Here is a 22,288-nt window from a genome sequence, read left to right as displayed (position 1 = left end):
CCATCAGCAAGAAGCAGCAGCTGTTCAGAGATAGGCCAAATCTGACACTTCTGACTTTCCTTGGGTGCTTTTTATTTAACGTATTCTAGGAAACTTGCATATACAGTCCTGGATGGCCTGACCTGAGAAGCATTTCTCCCAACACGATCAGCACTAGACTGTCAGAAGCCAGTCTGACCACATTCCTGGGTTTGACACTGGCAGAGTAGGCTTCATGTGTGTCCTCTACATCAACCTCCAGGATCTCCCTCTAAGGACAAGTTCTAACTACACCTGTCCAGATTATTCTGAACTGTAAATTCTTGTGCTTCCTGGAGGAAGTATAGTAGACGTGAAGGTGGTGAGCAGGTCACCCCATAGGAGCGAGAACAGTTACTCTGCTCCCATAACCAGAGATGATCCTGAAGTGTCCTTGAAAATATGACATGGTAGATCACTAAAGCAGTCCATTGTACTCTACAAAGCTTTGCAGGTGTTACATTCCCATATTCTACCAAGGACTGGGCAGATTCAGGAGGGATTTACATAGCATGCCAAGCTTGTAGAACCCAAGGGCATATGATAAAAGTTACTGACGGTCCATGCATGGACCCTCTTAAGTAGTTCACAAACCTACCACAATCCAACATAGTGCCATGAAATTCTCCAGGCCTCAAGTCAGACAATTATATTTATTTTTGCTAACTCAACATGGGCCTGCTTTCTACTGGATTAAGGACAGTGACTGAGTTTTCCATAAACCGTGCATGCAGACCATAGCAACAACCTGATCAGAGCCTGCATCCCCTTTGCTGTGACAACCAGCAATACAATGTTAAGAGGCTACAGGGCAGCAGTTCCCATGGTGTCACTGCCAGCTGGTTAGTATTCTGGAGAAACAAGCCAACAGTGGAGCCAACATTTTAAACAATCACTCCTACACAACCTCAAGTCTAGTCAGACAACTGCATATTTATTTCCTCCATGGCATAAGAGCTCAGCAGACATCAGAAGTGCCCAAAGACTTCAGTTTTAAAAACTTTCAACAAGCCACTGAGAAGCCAATGTCAGACATCAGAATAGGACATCACCCCCACCATATTAGGGCCACTTTGATTTAGGATTTATTGAGTGGGTGAACATGCAGAGTATATAGTCACCACCATCCAATCTTTACATATACAATTCTGTAAAATACTGCTCTGGAGTCTGCACATCTGGTGCACAGAAAGCACAAAAAACTAGGTCACATGTTGGTATCTTGTGCGTCAGACTCCTTTAGACTGACACTATTTAGGGCCTCGGTCAGTTGTCACCACCACATGGTCAGTACTTGGCACCACCACATCAGGCTGTGAAGGTCAAATCTCACTGCCAGAACAGATACTCTGCAGCCGCCAGACAGGCTCCCTGCACAGCACCTGTATACAGCAGGACACCAGGCTGCCGTCACCAGACCTGCACTGTGTACACTCGGAATAGTTTCCATGTGACGTTCAGTCACATGCCATGAGGAATCCGATACCAGCTCCGTCCAGAGAGCAAAGTGGCACCAGGCAGCAGTAGAGGAACATTACAGAGCACGGCCATACTGCAGAAATCACAGCTGTCCGATCCTCATGCAGAAACTATAGATGTAAAAGCTGATTGAAGAACAGATCTCACTTATCCATAAGCAATAACTCCAAACTTGCTACTACTATAAAAAAAAAAAAATTAAACTTGGTGACATTCATGGGATAATGTCAATTTTTCTGAAGGGGACGACTTCAGTAATACGCAGTCATCATTGTTGCTGCACAATTAAGGTAATAATCAGATACCACCAGAAATTACCAGATGCAGGTACCGCAAGCTGCCACAACCCAGATCTCCATGAACACGAATGGCTGAGCGAGCCGAAAACACGCGTTGGATGCAACGACCACTAGTGAAACATGACTGGGGGAAACAGAGCCCAACCGGCCCCATCCTTACAGTACACATCAGGGGGACAGCCCGACTGCTCCTACAGTAATGTGCCATTACCAAAGGAGGAACACCAAAACAGGTAGAGAGCCCATGACCCCCCACTACAAAGTTTTCCACTCATTGGTAAGAACTCTGGTGGGCTTCCCACACTGCACTGCTCACCATCAGCCTCACACCCCAGGTTACATCTGAAGCGTTCCTTCTGTCTTGGGGTACAGTATTACATATGAGGTGCCCAGTAATTGAGAATAAGCTGCAGAAAGCCCCCTATCAGAGCATTTCACTGTCCTATAATAGGGGGCACCTTGCAGATAATGCTGGGCCCTGTACCAAGGGCATTCTACTGATTTTAGGCCAAGCAGTATAACTGGATGCTGTAGATGTCAGGTGGTGCAATAGAGGGCACTCTGCAAATATGACATTGGCAGGATCTTGAGGGCTGCATTGCACACCAGTGCATGCCATCAGCAGTGTGCCACCTGGGAAGCTTGACCAACATCTGCAGCACGCCACTTAATACAGGCCAGAGCACTACATCTGCAGCGTGATAAAGACCTCCGACTGGTCAAAACGTCCCGTCATGGCGGAATAAAGCTTTTCCAACGTCTTCTCCTGGATTGGAGGCTGTTCTACAGTCCTGTCTAAACTCTGCACTGTGCCCCCCATAATGCCAGGGCAGAGCATACCACCTGCACTGTGCCCCCCCATAACGCCAGGGCAGAGCATACCACTTGCACTGTGCCCCCCCCATAACCCCAGGGCAGAGCATACCACCTGCACTGTGCCCCCCCCTCCCCATATCCCCAGGGCAGAGCATACCACCTGCACTGTGCCCCCCCCTCCCCATATCCCCAGGGCAGAGCATACCATCTGCACTGTGCCCCCCCCCCCCCCATATCCCCAGGGCAGAGCATACCATCTGCACTGTGCCCCCCCCCCCCCCATATCCCCAGGGCAGAGCATACCATCTGCACTGTGCCCCCCCTCCCCCCCATAACCCCAGGGCAGAGCATACCATCTGCACTGTGCCCCCCCTCCCCCCCATAACCCCAGGGCAGAGCATACCATCTGCACTGTGCCCCCCCTCCCCCCCATAACCCCAGGGCAGAGCATACCATCTGCACTGTGCCCCCCCTCCCCCCCATAACCCCAGGGCAGAGCATACCATCTGCACTGTGCCCCCCCTCCCCCCCATAACCCCAGGGCAGAGCATACCATCTGCACTGTGCCCCCCCTCCCCCCCATAACCCCAGGGCAGAGCATACCATCTGCACTGTGCCCCCCCTCCCCCCCATAACCCCAGGGCAGAGCATACCATCTGCACTGTGCCCCCCCTCCCCCCCATAACCCCAGGGCAGAGCATACCATCTGCACTGTGCCCCCCCTCCCCCCCATAACCCCAGGGCAGAGCATACCATCTGCACTGTGCCCCCCCTCCCCCCCATAACCCCAGGGCAGAGCATACCATCTGCACTGTGCCCCCCCTCCCCCCCATAACCCCAGGGCAGAGCATACCATCTGCACTGTGCCCCCCCTCCCCCCCATAACCCCAGGGCAGAGCATACCATCTGCACTGTGCCCCCCCTCCCCCCCATAACCCCAGGGCAGAGCATACCATCTGCACTGTGCCCCCCCTCCCCCCCATAACCCCAGGGCAGAGCATACCATCTGCACTGTGCCCCCCCTCCCCCCCATAACCCCAGGGCAGAGCATACCATCTGCACTGTGCCCCCCCTCCCCCCCATAACCCCAGGGCAGAGCATACCATCTGCACTGTGCCCCCCCTCCCCCCCATAACCCCAGGGCAGAGCATACCATCTGCACTGTGCCCCCCCTCCCCCCCATAACCCCAGGGCAGAGCATACCATCTGCACTGTGCCCCCCCTCCCCCCCATAACCCCAGGGCAGAGCATACCATCTGCACTGTGCCCCCCCTCCCCCCCATAACCCCAGGGCAGAGCATACCATCTGCACTGTGCCCCCCCTCCCCCCCATAACCCCAGGGCAGAGCATACCATCTGCACTGTGCCCCCCCTCCCCCCCATAACCCCAGGGCAGAGCATACCATCTGCACTGTGCCCCCCCTCCCCCCCATAACCCCAGGGCAGAGCATACCATCTGCACTGTGCCCCCCCTCCCCCCCATAACCCCAGGGCAGAGCATACCATCTGCACTGTGCCCCCCCTCCCCCCCATAACCCCAGGGCAGAGCATACCATCTGCACTGTGCCCCCCCTCCCCCCCATAACCCCAGGGCAGAGCATACCATCTGCACTGTGCCCCCCCTCCCCCCCATAACCCCAGGGCAGAGCATACCATCTGCACTGTGCCCCCCCTCCCCCCCATAACCCCAGGGCAGAGCATACCATCTGCACTGTGCCCCCCCTCCCCCCCATAACCCCAGGGCAGAGCATACCATCTGCACTGTGCCCCCCCTCCCCCCCATAACCCCAGGGCAGAGCATACCATCTGCACTGTGCCCCCCCTCCCCCCCATAACCCCAGGGCAGAGCATACCATCTGCACTGTGCCCCCCCTCCCCCCCATAACCCCAGGGCAGAGCATACCATCTGCACTGTGCCCCCCCTCCCCCCCATAACCCCAGGGCAGAGCATACCATCTGCACTGTGCCCCCCCTCCCCCCCATAACCCCAGGGCAGAGCATACCATCTGCACTGTGCCCCCCCTCCCCCCCATAACCCCAGGGCAGAGCATACCATCTGCACTGTGCCCCCCCTCCCCCCCATAACCCCAGGGCAGAGCATACCATCTGCACTGTGCCCCCCCTCCCCCCCATAACCCCAGGGCAGAGCATACCATCTGCACTGTGCCCCCCCTCCCCCCCATAACCCCAGGGCAGAGCATACCATCTGCACTGTGCCCCCCCTCCCCCCCATAACCCCAGGGCAGAGCATACCATCTGCACTGTGCCCCCCCTCCCCCCCATAACCCCAGGGCAGAGCATACCATCTGCACTGTGCCCCCCCCCCCCCATAACCCCAGGGCAGAGCATACCATCTGCACTGTGCCCCCCCCCCCAGGGCAGAGCATACACGCGCAGTGCGCCCCCTGTGGCTGCCCCCATAGGCGGGGACTCCTCACTCCCGGTTCTAGGTCACACATGAAGGTCACCCATGACCCGGTGTCCGGTCACCCGGCAGCATCCTCCGCACAGAGCTGCAGGCCGCGCCTCCTCCCCGCCGTCAGTCACAGGACGGATATTTCGGGCTCCTGCACAGGCGGCCATGGCCATACAGGGCGCAGACAGCCGGCAGCGCAGACAATGGGGCCGCATCCCCTCCCCTCCCCCAGCGCTGCAGGACGCAAGCCCCCGACCCCGGCGGCCGCACTCACAGTTCCTCTGCTGCTGGGTAAGGGCGGGGGCGAGGGTAGCGGGGTTTTTGCCCAGCAATGCCGCGGAGGACTTGCAGATGGAGGTGACAGCTCGGAGGTAGCCGGCCATATTTCCGTAGAACAGGGAGAGACGGGAAGTCGGTCACAAGAATGGGGGTGCACCGGAGAAACCGCAGGGTCGAAACTTCGCACCACACTTCACCCCCAAACCGCCCGGCTTCAAGGGCGCACACGTCAGCATCGCGGCAATTTATAGCTGGCATGACGTCACTGACGGCGGGGGGCGGGGCCGGCAGCGAGCGTGCTCTACTTTTCATTCATTCGTTTCTCACGCGGCGGCAAGGGGCGCGGTAACTCCTTCACTGCGGGACTGTGGAGAATCGTAGCTCCGCCCCTGTGAATCCGCGCTGTAACCCCTCTGTTGCCGGACACAAAGGCGTGTGCCTGTAGCACTAGCTGCGGCACTCTAGCTCTGTACAAATGTAATAAGGCATTATGAGAACTGGCGACCCCCACTTATAATAGGTGTTATATTAATGTATGGTCTAAAACATGGTGCTATATACACTGCTCCATACCTCCTGCTCCCAGACCTCCTGTTTGATCACCTCTGCGACCCAAACGGAGGGTGCCACGCCAGTCCCAGAGTCCGGTGGGCGGGACAGCCGAAAAAGAGCGTGGGGCAGAGGCGGCCGATGGGGTCAGCGGCCAAGCAGCCGCTGGGGCCGGGCGGCGGACAGAAACAGCCGTGTCTTCGGGAGCCTGAACACCCAGGTTCGCCATGCAGGCCACAGTCGGTCCCAATGCAGGCCTAGCCGCGGCTGTAGGACAAGCCGCACCCGTGGTCTCAACTTGAGTCGGAGCAGCAGCCGATTCATGCGAACAGGACATCAGCGGCAGGGGAAACGTATCAGCGCCTGCTAAAGTTAGCCTCCGCTCCGGCGACATCGGGTGGGGTGACTCGGGGGCTGGAATGGAGGCCCGGCTTAATTCTGCGTAGATGGTCGGGCCCTCTTTAGCCGGGCCCTCGGGAACACGGGGTGCTGCACGCTGCGGCTGTATGGTGGGAGCCGCCTGCGGAGCTGTCAGCAAGAACTCTCACCTTCCCCGGCGCCGCGGCTTCCGTCACGTCACCCCGCGGCTCCTCCCGTAATCCAGCAGGCCTAGCCTCCAGGCTCAGAGGCTCCGTGGGGAAGATCTCCAACGGTATCAGTGGCGGTCGCTCCTTCTGGCTCCGCACAGGTTCCGCCGTCCCGCTCAGCATTCCGCTGCCTGCCCATGGTCCTAAGGGTGGCGTCTTCTGGCGTAGCTCGGTCTCCCACCGCCATTACCACTCCAGGTGGCCGATGCCCCGACGTCCGCAGCGTCACATACCGTCCGGTGGGCAGCACTCGAATGGCGCCAGACAGCCGCAGCCAAACTTTTGCTCTGTGCCACTCTGTCCGCTCAGTGGGGCATTGGCAGGCCTTTCCACCCACTTGTCAGGGTCCAGTATGGGGAAGCATCGGCCTCCCGGTACATAGCGCTGGCCCCCGGGGTACGTAGGAGGGGGCCCCAGTCCATTGAGAACCACAGCAAACACCTGGATCTCTCCTCTGCACTAGAGCATCGCCGCCATCTTGCACCAGTCCTGGTACCTCCCCGGATCTTCTGCTGGTGACGCAGATACGCCACAGCGCTCCCAAATTGTAATCCACAGGTGGGTAATTTGTAATCCACAGGTATTTGTAATCCAAGCAGCGTTGGCCAAGTCTTTCTCCATTCTTTAGGGCAGGCCTGCCGCAGAAGATGACGTATTAGCGGCATGGATCCTGCCGACTACGCCAAGTGTATGGTCGGTGGGCCGAGCTGGGGTTGGTCCCTCGATATACCACGCAGAGATGTAACAGAGACACGATGGAGGCAAATGTCGGGTACAACAGGTCCAAGTTGTATTTTCTCTTGCCGCCCACTTGACGGCCTCCACAGTACACCGCACTTCAATGCACTTCTTCACTTTACTTATCGGCCCTCCGTTCACAGAGCCGCTTCCCGCACACCGTACTTTACACCAGGGACGTACATATATACACCGTCCCCTCTGCACTCTTCGACGCTCCTGTCAGATCCGTCACTGTGGCCGCCTTAGGCCCGTAAACCAACAGTACTTCTACTGAACAGTCGTCTCTCTCAATACGGTATGCTTTACCTCAGTGCCTCATCTTTTCTGCGGTACTTTCCTGTCAGGACCACCCCCCTGACGTTCTCTCTCCTCAGTCCCCCTGGTTTGGATTTTCCTCAGAGCGCACAGACTGTCGTAGTCCTCTTGTCACTTGAGCTCCCCCTGGGGACTGGGACTTTCTGGAACCCTCCCTCAAATTTATACCTTTCTTGGTTCCCTGTAACTCCGCCCCCCATGACCAACGGTTTCCTAAGCCCTAAGCTGATGTCAAGTCCTTTGCTCACACTCCTCCCTGCCCTCTAATGGTCAACCCAGGTACTGCACGTCCACTACACTTTCCTAGCTGTTTCCCCACTGTAGTAATGACAACTATCTGAACTGTGCAAACCTTTCCTTCTCTATACTGACAGGTCCGTCCGTCCGTCAGGTCATCTTCCCTACACCACCACACCTTAAATCCTTCCATCCCCACTCCAAATCCCCCCATTCCCATGCCAAATCCCCCCATCCCCATGCCAATCCCCCACACACATTAAGTACCCCTCATCCCCACTCCAAATCCCCCCATACATGAAATCCCCCCAATCCCCACTCCAAATCTTCCCACACATTAAATAACCTCCAATCCCCACTCCAAATCCCTCAAACACATTATATATCCCCCACTCCAAATCCCCCCATACATGAAATCCCCCCAATCCCCACTCCAAATCTTCCCACACATTAAATAACCTCCCATCCCCACTCCAAATCCCTCAAACACATTATATATCCCCCACTCCAAATCTCCCCACACATTATGTACCCCCCACTCCAAATACCACCCCCCATCTCCCATCTTCAGTGGTTTCTTCAGCTCCTCAGTGGAGCATACTTAGGGCTCACTCTCACTTGCGAGAGACTCGCACGATTCTCGTGCGAGTCTCTCGTGTAAAAACCTGGCACTGCCACTGGCATGTTCCTCATATTTCTCCCCCCTCGCCCCCCCTTATGTTCCTCATATTTCTCCCCCCTCACCCCCCATATGTTCCTCATATTTCTCCCCCCTCGCCCTCCCATATGTTCCTCATATTTCTCCACCCTCGCCACCCCATATGTTCCTCATATTTCTCCCCCCTCACCCCCCATATGATCCTCATATTTCTCCACCACATGCATCTGTCTGCAACCTGGCCTTGCTCCTCACACACTGTCCTCAATTTACTCCCCCTGCTCCCTCCCTATCCATGAGACTGCACCCATCCCCCAATCTCAAACATTCCCTTGCGTTGACTCCATATAGTATCCCTCAACCCAACCATCCCTTCCTAGCCCCTAGAGCATGTCCTTACATTTCTTAAATCTTCTTTGGTGTCTTCAGCTCCATTGCCCCGTGTGGAGCTGGAGCACTTACCACCAACCACAACGCTGCCTCATTGCCTGCCTGCCCTGTGTCTTCGCCTCTGAAGCGCCGGAGAGTGACCTCAGCAGCGTGATCATGTGACCTGATCATGCTGCTGGCGCTTCACTGATGCGGAAGTGCCGGCGGCGCCAGGGCTTAGAGATCATCAAGTGAGTGTACTAGCGTCTGAAGACGCTAGCACAATCCATGGGGACCGACGTGCAGCACTTTCTCTGAGCCGGCTGTCAGTTTGACAGCCGGCTTAGAGAACGGGAGAATCTAAGTGTGGGGGCGGCAGAATGCCACCGACGGGGAGCCTCCTTCTGGACCGCCGCATCAGACGGCCCGATGGCGCCCCTCTGTGGGCTGCGCCCGGGGCAAATGCCCCGGCTGCCCCCCCTGGATATGCCCTTGACTGTATTGGCGTGCTCTCCAGCAGAGCAGGGAGACTTGATCTTCCTGCTCTGTCATCTGGCCACTATGGGGCCCCTGAGCATAAGGAGGGCCCGGTGCCAGCAATTGGCCCCTCCGCCTGTCATTGCAAGTGCGAGTTGCCGATATAGCTGACCGCATTGATGAGAGTGGAGGCGTTACGCTCCTTTTCCCATCATCCCCATCTCAACGTGTGACGTCACTGATGCAGACACTGAAGGGGTCGCGATGACGTTACTATTCGGCGCTGCTGTCTGGAGATGTGCGGGCAATCGGCGAAGCAGAGGAACGAGAAGGAGAGGTGAGTATTGGATATATTTATTTTTTTATGGGGGTACTTTGTATTATATAGAGTCTGCCTATAGGGGGGTGCATTATACTATAGAGTCTGCCTATGGGGGGTGCACTATACAATATACAGCTCTGGAAAAAATTAAGAGACCACTGCAAAATTTTCAGTTTGTCTGATTTTTCTCTTTGTAGGTATATTTTTTATTAAAATGTAAACCGCTCTTTTATTCTATAAACTACTGACAACATGTCTCCGAATTTCCAAGCACTAAATTTTGTATTTATTTTCAGAAAATGAGAAATGGTCAAAAGAACAAAAAAAATGCAGTGCTTGCCGACCTCAAATAATGCAAAGAAAACAAGTTCTAATCATTTAGAAATAACAATACTAATGTTGTAACTCTGGAAGAGTTCAGAGATCAATATTTTGTGGAATAACCATGATTTTTAATCACCGCTTTCAAGCGTCTTGGCATGCTTTCCACCAGTCTTTCACACTGCTTTTGGGTGACTTTATGCCACTCCTGGTACAAAAATGTAAGCAGTGCTTCGTTTGATGGCTTGTGACTATCCATCTTCCTCTTGATTACATTTCAGAGGTTTTCAATGGGGTTCAGGTCTGGAGATTGGGCTGGCCATGACAGGGATTTGATGTGGTGGTCCTTCTTCCACACATTGATTGACCTAGCTGTGTGGCATGGCACATTGTCCTGCTGTAAAAATCAGTACTCAGAGTTGGGGAACTTTGCCTGAGCAGAAGGAATCAACTGTTTTTCCAGGATAACCTTGTATGCGGCTTGATTCATACGTCCTTCGCAAAGATTAACCGGCCCAATTCCAGCCTTGCTGAAGCATCCCCAGATCATCACCGATCCTCCACCAAATTTCACAGTGGGTGCAAGACACTCTGCCTTGTTCGCCTCTCCAGGTCTCTGTTTAACCATTAGATGACCAGGTGTTGGGCAAAGCTGAAAATTAGACTCATCAGAGATTACCTTACTCCAGTCCTCTATGGTCCAATCCTTATGGTCTTCATTGATGAAAGGCTTTAATCTAGCTTTACATGACTTGAGCCCTGACTCAAAGAGCCTGTTACGAACTGTTCTTGCAGTACACTTCTCCCCAGCTGCCATTTGCCATTCCTTTTGCAGGTCACTTGATGTCATCCTGTGATTGCTGAGTGACATTCAAATAAGATGACAGTCATCCCGGTCAGTGGAGAATCGTTTTCGCCCTCTGCCGGTCTGTAACTTTGTTGTCCTCAATATCTGCTGCTTGACCTTGTTTTAATGGACTGCCGTCTTAGAAATTTTAAGGATGGAGGCAACATGACGCTCACTGTATCCCTCTGCTAGAAAGTCCAGAATTGAACCCTTCTTTTCCTCACTCAAGACTTTTCTTTTCAACTCCTTTGGCATGGTTAAAGTTATTTTTTCATTCCTATTACTTTTGGGATATTATTGCACTTGTTTTGCCATCCAGCTTGTCCTATTGCAAGAGGATTGTGAACACTTGAGATGAGCGACTTTGCCTTTTTTAGGGTCGAGTTGGGTTTTATGAAACCCGACTTTCTCAAAAGTAGAGTCGAACGAATTCGGCCGACTATCAAGAAAAGTCGAAGGTCCGACTGAAACACGAAACCCAATGCAAGTCAATGGGGAAGAAAAGTCGGCAGGGAGTGGAGGACAGTAAACACACCTACATGCCGGACCGCTTTTTTAAAGTGCGCAAAATCTCTCTCTCTCCACTGCACATGTCATCTCGTTGTTAGGGTCGGCGGAACGCACCAAATATAAATAATAGTAGGTGCGTTCGCCGCCCGGGGTCCACCGTGCGGTAGGTGACAAGACCGCTGCTGAACAATGGCAGATGCACCTAGTAGGTGCGGGACTGCGCTCGGGTTAACATCACACGAACGCTAAGGGCGACTCCGTACAAACACAGAGTCGCTTGGAGAACACTAAAGCAAAGGCACAGGCCCTGTTAGCGTCACAGAGGCCTGTGTGTGGCGTCACTGCCGCGAACACCAATAGTTGCTGTTACTACAGCGCAGCGGCAGAGAAAAGCCGAGGACCGGGCGCCGACGGACGCTAGTGTAGGTGTGGAGCAAGTGGCATGTAGCTTGCCACAACCCTGGAGCTGACTATTCACACTCGGTCACCACTCGTAATATCAGAGGGTAGGGGTTTCATAATGAGTCAGACACCAGTCCATACATCCATCACCATACACACACAGAATAATATGCTACACTAGCGCATGGCCGAGCCGCCATGCGGGCTTTTTATAGCCATGCGCTTCCGGGACCTTCCAGTGCTTTGGGAAGGACCAATCAGATCCGACATAGGACCTGCACATGTGAGCCCTGCTCTCCACTGAGAGGACAAGTTGCGGGCATGCCCAGTAGCACGGCACGAGGACTTAGCCTCTGGAGCAGTTCCCTGCAAAGCAGGTTGCGCTACCATTGCTGCATCAGAGGTGGCAGCAACATCCAGGCTCACAGAACGAGTCTGAGGGGAATGCCTGGCTCACCGTGATTGCTGAGCAGGAGTCTGAGCGGTCGAAGGAGAATGAGAGACCACAGGATGTCTGGCTCTGGATTCCCGCTGTGCAGTGCCAGGAATCCGACGCCTAACATTACCCCCCCAGGGCCCCGCCTCACTGCGCTCTAAGGCCGCGATCAGGAGCGGTGCATGAATGTTTTCCACCGGCTCCCAGGTCCGAGCCTCGGGCCCATGACCCTTCCAGTCCACCAAATAAAATTTTTTGCCACGGACAAACCTGCGCCCCACGATGGCGTTAACCTCAAACTCATCAGACGATAAGTCTCATGACCCGGCAGATGACTCAGAAAACCGGACCATGTGAACTGGTTTGAGGAGGAACACATGGAACACGTCCGAAATGGCCAAATGTGGTTGAAGAGCCAGGCGGTAGCCCACCGAGCTAAGTCGCTCGAGGACCTTGAATGGTCCAATGTATCGCGGTGCGAACTTGGGAGACTTGCCCCGCAGTTTAATGTTTCGGATGGAGAGCCATACCATGTCGCCAAGGGAGAAGCTTGGCGCGGGCCGCCGATGCGTGTCGGCGGACGCCCTCATCCTTTCTTTAGATGCCCGGATAGCATCCTGAGTGCGATCCCAAATGTCCCGGGCCTCCACTGCCCAGTCTGCCACCCTGGAGTCGGTGGAGGACACTGGCATCGGGACAGGGACGCGTGGATGTTGACCATAGTTTAGGAGAAAGGGCGTCTGACCAGTGGAATCAGCCACCGCATTGTTTAGGGCAAATTCAGCTCAAGGTAGCAAGGATGCCCAGTCATCCTGCCTGGCAGAGACAAAATGCCGTAAATAGGTGACCAAGGTCTGATAGGCTCTCTCGACCAAGCCATTCGTCTCGGGATGGTAAGTGGAGGATAGATTTAGCTCGATGCTGAGTAAACTGCAGAGCTCCCTCCAAAACCGAGACGCAAACTGGGGACCGCGGTCACTCGCGATTTTGTCTGGCATGCCATGTAAACGGAATACGTGCTTAATGAACAAGGTGGCCAGACCTCGAGCGGAAGGCAGGCGTGCGAGTGGCACCAGATGCACCATTTTGGAAAAATGGTCGGTGACCACCCAGATGACCGTACTGCCACCAGACTTGGGCAGGCCAACTATGAAATCCATGCCAACCATCTCCCAAGGTCTATCCGCCACTGGCAGGGGAAACAACAGCCCCGCCGGCCTCTGTCTAGAGGGTCTGTTCCGAGCACACAAAACACATGCTTGCACGTATTCCTTGACATCTCGAGCCATATGTGGCCACCAATATGACCTTGCCAGGAGTTCGGCGGTCCGTTTATTACCAAAATGGCCACCCACCCTGGAGGCATGTGCCCAGGCGAGGACCTCCAGCCGTAGCTGAGGAGGCACCAAGGTCTTGCCCGGTGGTACCGACTCGAGAGCAACTGGAGCCACGGTCATAAAACTCTCCGGTGGGAGAATTAACCGAGGCTCAGCTTGTCCTTCTTCCGCTGAGACCACTGAACGTGAGAGAGCATCCGCACGGACGTTCTTCTCTCCAGAGAGGTAGTGGAGGGTGAAGCGGAATCGGGAAAAGAAGAGCGACCACCTGGCCTGACGGGAATTCAGACGTTGGGCCGTCTGTATATAGACCAGGTTTTTATGGTCTGTATATACCTGGAAGGGAAGCCGGGCTCCCTCCAGGAGATGTCTCCACTCAGAAAAAGCCAACTTCATGGCTAGCAGCTCCCTGTCGCCGATGGAGTAATTTTTCTCCGCCGGTGAGAAGGTCTTGGAATAGAAGAAGCAGGGATGCTTCCGACCTTGAGCATCCTTTTGATAAAGGACTGCTCCTGCACCGATGGAAGAAGAGTCTACCTCAAGGATAAACGGCTTATCCACATCGGGACGATGTAATATGGGAGCGCCATCAAAATGTGATTTTATAGCCGAGAAGGCCTTGGAGACATGTTCTGACCAAGCATTGGGGTTAGCTCCCTTCTTGGTGAGAGCAACCAATGGAGCCACCAGTGTGGAAAAGTGTGGTATAAACTGGCGGTAGTAATTCACGAACCCCAAAAAGCGCTGCACCGCTTTGAGGGAATGGGGTTCCTGCCAGTCCATTACCGCTTGTAGTTTGGCAGGATCCATGGCCAGCCCCTGGGCCGAGATGATATAGCCCAGGAACGGCAAGGACTCCTGCTCAAACTGGCACTTCTCCAGCTTGGCAAATAGCGAGTTCGCCCGCAGACGGTCAAAGACCCTGCAGACATCTCTCCGGTGGGTGGTCAATTCTGGCGAAAAGATGAGTATGTCATCCAGATAGACCACCACCGAGGTAGCATGTCGCGGAAGACGTCGACAAAATCTTGGAAGACAGCTGGCGCATTACAAAGGCCAAAGGGCATAACCAGGTATTCGTAATGGCCATCCCTGGTATTAAAAGCTGTCTTCCATTCGTCTCCTTCGCGAATGCGGATCAGGTTGTATGCACCCCGCAGATCTAATTTAGTAAAGATCCGGGCCCCCCGCAACCTGTCAAATAACTCCGAGATCAACGGTAGGGGGTATTTGTTTTTAACCGTGATAGCATTGAGACCTCGGTAGTCAATGCAGAGGCGTAACTCTCCGTTCTTCTTCTGTACGAAGAAGAACCCTGCACCAGCCGGTGACACAGATTTTCTGATGAAACCCCTAGCCAGGTTCTCCCGGATATATTGGGACATAGCCTCCGTCTCAGGGAGTGATAAGGGGTAAACACAGCCTCGGGGAGGCTCTGTGCCTGGCAGGAGATCAATCGGGCAATCATAGGAATGGTGCGGCGGGAGCGTCTCCGCAGACTTCTTAGAGAAGACGTCCGCGTACTGGTGGTAGGGTTTGGGGAGCACGGAGAGATCTGCAGGCACTTCAGTGGAAGCCACCTGAACTCTGCCCCTCAGGCACCTTCCCTCACAGTCCTTGCCCCAGCCCAGTATCCTCCCCGAAGCCCAGTCAATATGAGGGGAGTGGCAACGAAGCCAGGGAACTCCGAGGAGCACCTGGTCGATGCCATTGGGCATAATAAGCAGGGACAGAGTCTCCTGATGTGAGGGTGAAATAGAGAGTCCAAGTGGGGCTGTCTGATGGGTCACCTGAGACGGTAACGGTGCCCCATTTACCACCCTAATGGTCAGAGGTTGGGAGAGTAACACCAGAGGGATAGCGTGTCTCTGGGCAAAAGTCGAGGACATAGAGTTCCCCTCGACCCCGGAATCCAGGGTGACCTCTGCCTCCCAGGTGGAGGACCCACTATCTAACATACCCCGGAACACCGGTTTGGGTGAAAAGGGTCCCACCTTGGATTGACCACCACCTACGGCCACTGAACGTGGTCGTCTTTTCGGCCGCTGGGGGCATGTGCCAGCCGAGTGGCCAAACTGTTGGCACTGATAACAGCGCACAGAGCTTTGCATCGGACGCGACTTAGTGCCGGTGCGAGACACCTCCATAGTCTCAGAGGAAGGGAGCTCCTGTACGGGATATATCAGCGGCTCGGTAAAGGTGGGAGCCAAATTAACCCTACGTCTGGATTGCACTCGTTCCAACCCGCGCTCTGTGAAGCGGAGATCAATGCGGGTGGAAACGGCGATCAACTCCTCCAGACTTGTGGGAATTTCCCTAGTAGCTTTAGCATCTTTTACGTGCTCAGCCAGGCCTCTCCAAAACAGCGGGACCAACACTTTGTCCGGCCACTCTAACTCGGAAGCCAGTGTCCGAAACTTGACAGCATGATGGCTAACCGAAAGTGACCCTTGCGTTAAGGATAACAGTTGGAGAGCCGTATCGTGTGTGACCCGTGGTCCCAAGAAGACTTGCTTCAGAGCCGCGAGGAACTGAGCAGCTCCCTGTACCACGGGATCATCACGTTCCCACAATGGCGTGGCCCACTGTAATGCCCGGCCAGACAACAGGGAGACAATAAATCCCACCTTAGCCTGCTCTGTAGGAAACCGTGCAGCCAGCAACTCCAGCTGAATGGAGCACTGACTGACGAATCCCCTACAGGAGGCACTATCACCCGAAAACTTATCGGGGAGCGGGAGGCGAGACATTGTCGGCAAAGGCAAAAGTGTGGGCGCACGTGAGACAGCCTCAGCGACTGTCTGAGCAGCAGCTAGCGCAGCATTCGCAGCTGAGTTGGTGCTCTCAATAGTCGCCAACCTGCTCTCCAGCTGCCGAATGTAGCGCTGCAGCTGCTGCACGTCTGCCATTGCCAGCCAGACCCTGGCGCTAGTGTAATGTTAGGGTCGGCGGAACGCACCAAATATAAATAATAGTAGGTGCGTTCGCCGCCCGGGGTCCACTGTGCGGTAGGTGACAAGACCGCTGCTGAACAATGGCAGATGCACCTAGTAGGTGCGGGACTGCGCTCGGGTTAACGTCACCCGAACGCTAAGGGCGACTCCGTACAAACACAGAGTTGCTTGGAGAACACTAAAGCAAAGGCACAGGCCCTGTTAGCGTCACAGAGTCCTGCGTGTGGCGTCGCTGCCGCGAACACCAATAGTTGCTGTTACTACAGCGCAGCGGCAGAGAAAAGCCGCAAGCGTCGGCGCCGAGGACCGGGCGCCGACGGACTCTAGTGTAGGTGTGGAGCAAGTGGCATGTAGCTTGCCACAACCCTGGAGCTGACTATTCACACTCGGTCACCACTCGTAACATCAGAGGGTAGGGGTTTCATAATGAGTCAGACATCAGTCCATACATCCATCACCATACACACACAGAATAATATGCTACACTAGCGCATGGCCGAGCCGCCATGTGGGCTTTTTATAGTCATGCGCTTCCGGGACCTTAGCCTCTGGAGCAGTTCCCTGCAAAGCAGGTTGCGCTACCATTGCTGCACCAGAGGTGGCAGCAACATCCAGGCTCACAGAATGAGTCTGAGGGCAATGCCTGGCTCGCTGTGATTGCTGAGCAGGAGTCTGAGCAGTCGGAGGAGAATGAGAGACCGCAGGATGTCTGGCTCTGGATTCCCGCTGTGCAGTGCCAGGAATTCGACGCCTAACACTCGTTGCCCACAGTGTACGTCCTTGCTCAGTGGCTGAAAAAAGTCATGTGCAAGCATTCTGGGAAATCTGACTTTGGCGCTCGTTTTGCCGGCCGCATGGCCGACTTCACTCTGTGGTCGGGTTTCGGTCGGCGAAACCCGACTTTGCCATAAGTTGACGACTTGTGAACCTGTTTCGCTCAACTCTAGTGAACACATAAGTATTTGTAAGCCAAAATCAGGAGAGGAACAATTCCAGGAAAAGTATAATAGAAACACGTCACCACTAGTGATGAGCGAGTATACTCGTTGCTCAGGTGTCCTCCGAGTATTTTGGCGTGCTCAGAGATTTAGATTTCGTTGTCTCAGCTGAATGATTTGCGGCTGCTAGCCAGCCTAAACACATGTGGGAATTCCCTAACAAATAGGCATTCCACACATGTATTCAGGCTGTCTAGCAGTCGCAAATCACGCAGCTGAGACAACGAAAACTCAATCGCCGAGCACGCCAAAATACTCGGAGGACACCCGAGCATGCTCGAGAAAACCCAAGCAACGAGTATACTCGCTCATCACTAGTCACCACTTTTATGTTTCTCACTCACGCCTGGTTTTGATTTACAAATATTGATATTATTATTATTATTATTATTATTATTATTATTTATTGTTATAGCGCCATTTATTCCATGGCGCTTTACATGTGGGAAGGGGTATACATAAAAACAAGTACAATAATGTTGAACAATACAAGTCATAACTGGTACAGGAGGAGAGAGGACCCTGCCCGCGAAGGCTCACAATGTACAAGGGATGGGTGAAAATACAGTAGGCGAGGATAGAGCTGGTCATGCAGCGGTTTGGTCGATCGGTGGTTACTGCAGGTTATAGGCTTGTCGGAAGAGGTGGGTCTTCAGGCTCTTTTTGAAGGTTTTGATGGTAGGTGAAAGTCTGTTATGTTGTGGTAGAGAGTTCCAGAGTAGGGGTGATGCGCGAGAGAAATCTTGTATGCGATTGTGGGAAGAGGAGATAAGAGGGGAGTAGAGAAGGAGATCTTGTGAGGATCGGAGGTTGCGTGCAGGAAAGTACCGGGAGACGAGGTCATAGATGTATGGAGGAGACAGGTTGTGGATGGCTTTGTATGTCACAGTTAGGGTTTTGTACTGGAGTCTCTGGGCAATGGGGAGCCAGTGAAGGGATTGACAGAGGGGAGAAGCTGGGGAATAGCGGGGGGACAGGTGTATTAGTCGGGCACCGGAGTTTAGAATAGATTGGAGGGGTGCGAGAGTGTTCGAGGGGAGGCCACTGAGCAAGAGGTTGCAGTAGTCAAGGCGAGAGATAATGAGGGCATGGACTAGGGTTTTTGCAGATTCTTGGTTGAGGAATGAACGGATTCGTAAAATATTTTTGAGTTGAAATCGGCAGGAAGTGGAAAGGGCTTGGATATGTGGTTTGAAGGAGAGATCAGCATCAAGGATTATCCCGAGGCAGCGAGCTTGTGGGACTGGGGAGAGTGGGCATCCATTTACTTTAATGGATAGGTTCGTTGGGGGGGTCACGTGAGATGGGGGAAAGATGATGAATTCTGTTTTGTCCATGTTAAGTTTCAGAAATCTGGTAGAGAAGAAGGATGAAATAGTGGACAGACATTGAGGGTTTCTGGTTAGCAGGGAGGTGATATCTGGTCCAGAGATGTAGATCTGTGTGTCATCAGCATAGAGATGATACTGAAAGCCATGAGATTCTATAAGCTGTCCCAGGCCAAAGGTGTAAATGGAGAAGAGCAGGGGTCCTAGGACTGAACCTTGTGGGACTCCGACAGATAGGGGGTGAGGTGAGGAGGTGGTGTGTGAGTGGGAGACGCTGAATGTCCGGTCTGTTAGGTATGATGAGATCCAGGACAAGGCCAAGTCTGTGATGCCAAGGGATGAGAGGGTCTGTAATAGTAGGGAATGGTCCACTGTGTCAAAGGTAGCCGACAGGTCCAGGAGGAGGAGGACAGAGTAGTGTCGCTTGCTCTTGGCGGTTAAGAGGTCATTGGTGACCTTAGTAAGGGCAGTTTCGGTGGAGTGGTGTGACCGGAAGCCAGATTGTAAGCGGTCGAAGAGGGAGCAAGAAGAGAGATGGGAGGACAGTTCAAGGTAGACGTGTTGTTCCAGTAGCTTGGAGGCATAGGGGAGAAGTGATATAGGGCGATAGCTAGATACAGAGGATGGGTCAAGAGAGGGCTTTTTGAGGATAGGTGTGATTGAGGCATGTTTAAAGCTTGAGGGGAAAACACCAGTTGTTAGTGATAGGTTAAAGAGATGGGTTAGGGTTGGGATGAAGACTGTGGTGAGGTTTGGGATGAAGTGGGAAGGGATCGGGTCAAGTGCACAAGTGGTGAGATGTGATCTTGAGAGTAGAGTGGAGAGTCGATCTTCTGTAATGGTGGAGAAGTTGGTTTTGGAGGTGGAGGGCTGGGAAGTCGGGAGGAAGGGCTCTGGGGGTTGTTGACCAAAACTGTCTCTGATGTTATCAATCTTCTGCTTGAAAAATGAGGCAAAGTCTTCAGCTGAGATGAGTGGGGAGGGAGGAGGTGCTGGGGGACGGAGGAGAGAATTCAAGGTGTTGAATAACTGTTTAGGGTTGTGAGACAGGGCGGATATGAGCGATGAGAAGTAGGTTTGTTTAGCTGTGGCGAGTGTGGTCTTGAAAGTAGTGAGAGACTGTTTGAATGCGATGAAGTGCTCGTTGGAGTGGGATCTTTTCCATCTGCGCTCAGCAGCCCTGGAAGCTCGCCTCAGTTCTTTGGTCAGGCTGGTGTGCCAGTGCTGTCTGTTGATTACTAACCAAATACTGAACATGCCCATAAGACCCCTTTCACACATCCTGGTGATTCCTGTACTGGAAAAACCAGTACTGGTGAGATGCATGGTCCATGTGTCGTGTATGTATGTGATATCCATGTGCTGTCAGTCTGACACATATGGAATTAAATACAGCATATAATCCATTAATGCCCATGTCCCACGATGATCTGGATGGTTTGGTGAGCGGTGACATCAGTGATGCAACCTTTCACCATGCCAGCCAGAACACACTGAGCTGAGCATGAGGAAGTGGCTGCGTGTGACCAGTGGTGACCTCATTTAGGTTACCGCCAGTCACAGGCAGGCTCACCTCAGTGTGTTCCGGCTGGCGTGAGCAGTTGCATCACTGTTGTGACCGCTCACCAAACCATCCGGATCATCGTTGGACATGGGCATTAATGGATCATAAGCAGAAAGGTAAAGCTTTGCTTTTTATTTTTTAGTAAATGAGTAAAAGAGGGTCGGGGAGTTTTTATTTAAATTAAAGGAATTTACTCTGTGTGTTTATTAAATTTGACTATGGGATTAGTAATGGGAGTGTCTGATAGATACCTATCTATTACGAACCTCTGGGCTTGATGTCAGCGGACATAAAACAGTTTCCATCAACCCCACAACTATTACTCCACTTGCCACCACTTCAGGCCAAGTGTGAAGAGTGGAGGTTAGCTCCAGATTTGGTGCATCTAATGGATGTGCCATTTCTGGGGTGACTGAGGGCTGATATTTTTAGTTTGGGAGGGGGCTAATATCCATGGCCCCTTCCTGTGCTATTAATATCAGCCTACAGCTGTCTTTAGCTTTTTCTGGTTAGTAAATAAAGAGGGACCCCACATCATTTTTTGAGGGAGGTCTCCCCTGTAGTAACCAGTAAAGGCTAAGCAAGCAGCTGTGAGCTGATATTAATAGGCCGGGAACCTTTATGGCTATTGGCCCCTTCCCAGAATATTAAAATCAGCCCCCAGCTGTTGGCTTTCCCTCAACTGGTTTGGAAAATTAAGCTGGATCTTACATTTTTTTTAAATGCATTTAATGTGCGCTCTTTAATAGGGTTTTTTTTTACATGCATTTTTATTGCGTTTTTGAGACTTGTCTTTGGCTCTTGTTGGTGTGTTATGTTTTAAATAAAGCTGCTTTGTTATGCTTCCTCGTATTTAGCTTTGATAAAACTTTACTGACAGAGTTATGTGCAGATTACATGTGTTTTTGATGTGTTTCCTCAGCGGAAACGTACTAAAAACGCATGTGCATTATTTATATGCAGATGTTCCTTAACTAATGTAAGTCTATGGGCAAAACTGCACATGAAACTGTGTACTAGCAAGAAAAATTGACATATTGAGGATTTAAAACATGCACCGCAGGTCAGTTTATGTTGAGTAACAAAAAGCACAGTGGACCAGAGATTTCTATAAGTCCCATCCACTTTGCTGGATTTGTAAGATGACACTAATTTTTCATTCAGCAAAAATATGCAGCGTCAAAACCTCATGGGTACACAGCCTAAGGGCATGTTCACATGGGCAGCAGCTATTAATCATTTACAGTTTCCTATGATACAGAATTGCAATGTATCCGTAAAAATCAGATACTATACTGTGGCTTTGTATGGTATCAGAATTTATTTATGCAACAATAGACTATAATGGGTGAGTCTCATGCAATTTAAGGGAAAATCTAGGGAACCCTGCAAATTTTTTTTACGCACACAGATTCGGTCAAAGAAAAAAAATCTCTCATCTGCACTGCCCCATTGAATAACATTGGTCCGAGTGTGGTCCGAATTTTCCATGGACAGCACACGGACCGAAAATATGGTCTTATGAATGAGCTCTCAGAATGACAAAACTTCACTTTTATTTCCTTAAATATGCAAGTTTTAGGATTATTAACCTTTGGATTGACCAACAGCACAGTAGTTGTTCAATAATAAAATTAGCCATCAAAAATACAATTGCCTATTAATTGTGCGACCGTATACTAATTATATAATAGATACAGTAGCTCCATGTGCTTAACATTTGACTAGGGGTACAGACCCATATTGACTCCATGTGCCGTACAGACGCTGTGCTTGTCTTCAAGGTACGTAAAGCTGAACCCTGCGGATTGCTGGACGGTCTATATTAGGGGTTTTATTGGTCTCTCGAGCGCAGTACTATTTCAACACATCATTTAGGTATTTTATCTCTTCCCATATATGTAGTCGGCGACTTCTGCAGGGATAATACTGCTGCTGTTAGTATTATGGACTTGTGAATGACTTGTGAAACACTAATTCTGTATTCAGAAATTATACTACTCAAGAAATAACACATGAGTGTGAATGA

At 52.5% G+C, this 22,288-nt stretch overlaps 1 protein-coding gene and 1 long non-coding RNA gene across 2 annotated transcripts in view; one reads left to right on the top strand and one right to left on the bottom strand.

Annotated features, from left to right (window-relative positions):
• The window catches only part of IDH2 (isocitrate dehydrogenase (NADP(+)) 2), a 40,184-nt gene extending 34,644 nt beyond the window's left edge, over nucleotides 1-5,540 (bottom strand). Inside the window, exon 1 of the mRNA XM_073568653.1 lies at nucleotides 5,303-5,540. Coding sequence (XP_073424754.1) covers nucleotides 5,303-5,411 — 109 coding nt within the window. The 5' untranslated portion in view covers nucleotides 5,412-5,540. The remainder of the gene's footprint in view (nucleotides 1-5,302) is intronic.
• A 78-nt stretch (nucleotides 5,541-5,618) lies between these two features.
• LOC141084160 (uncharacterized) overlaps nucleotides 5,619-22,288 on the top strand; it is a 69,273-nt gene continuing 52,603 nt past the window's right edge. The window contains exon 1 of the long non-coding RNA XR_012230941.1: nucleotides 5,619-7,001. This is a non-coding gene — a long non-coding RNA (uncharacterized lncRNA). The remainder of the gene's footprint in view (nucleotides 7,002-22,288) is intronic.

This window comes from Dendrobates tinctorius, unplaced genomic scaffold (genome assembly GCF_039654945.1).
Source record: "Dendrobates tinctorius isolate UK_male_01 unplaced genomic scaffold, ASM3965494v1 ptg000022l, whole genome shotgun sequence".
In the NCBI taxonomy this organism is placed as follows: domain Eukaryota; kingdom Metazoa; phylum Chordata; class Amphibia; order Anura; family Dendrobatidae; genus Dendrobates; species Dendrobates tinctorius.
This window is presented reverse-complemented; position numbering and strand designations above follow the sequence as displayed.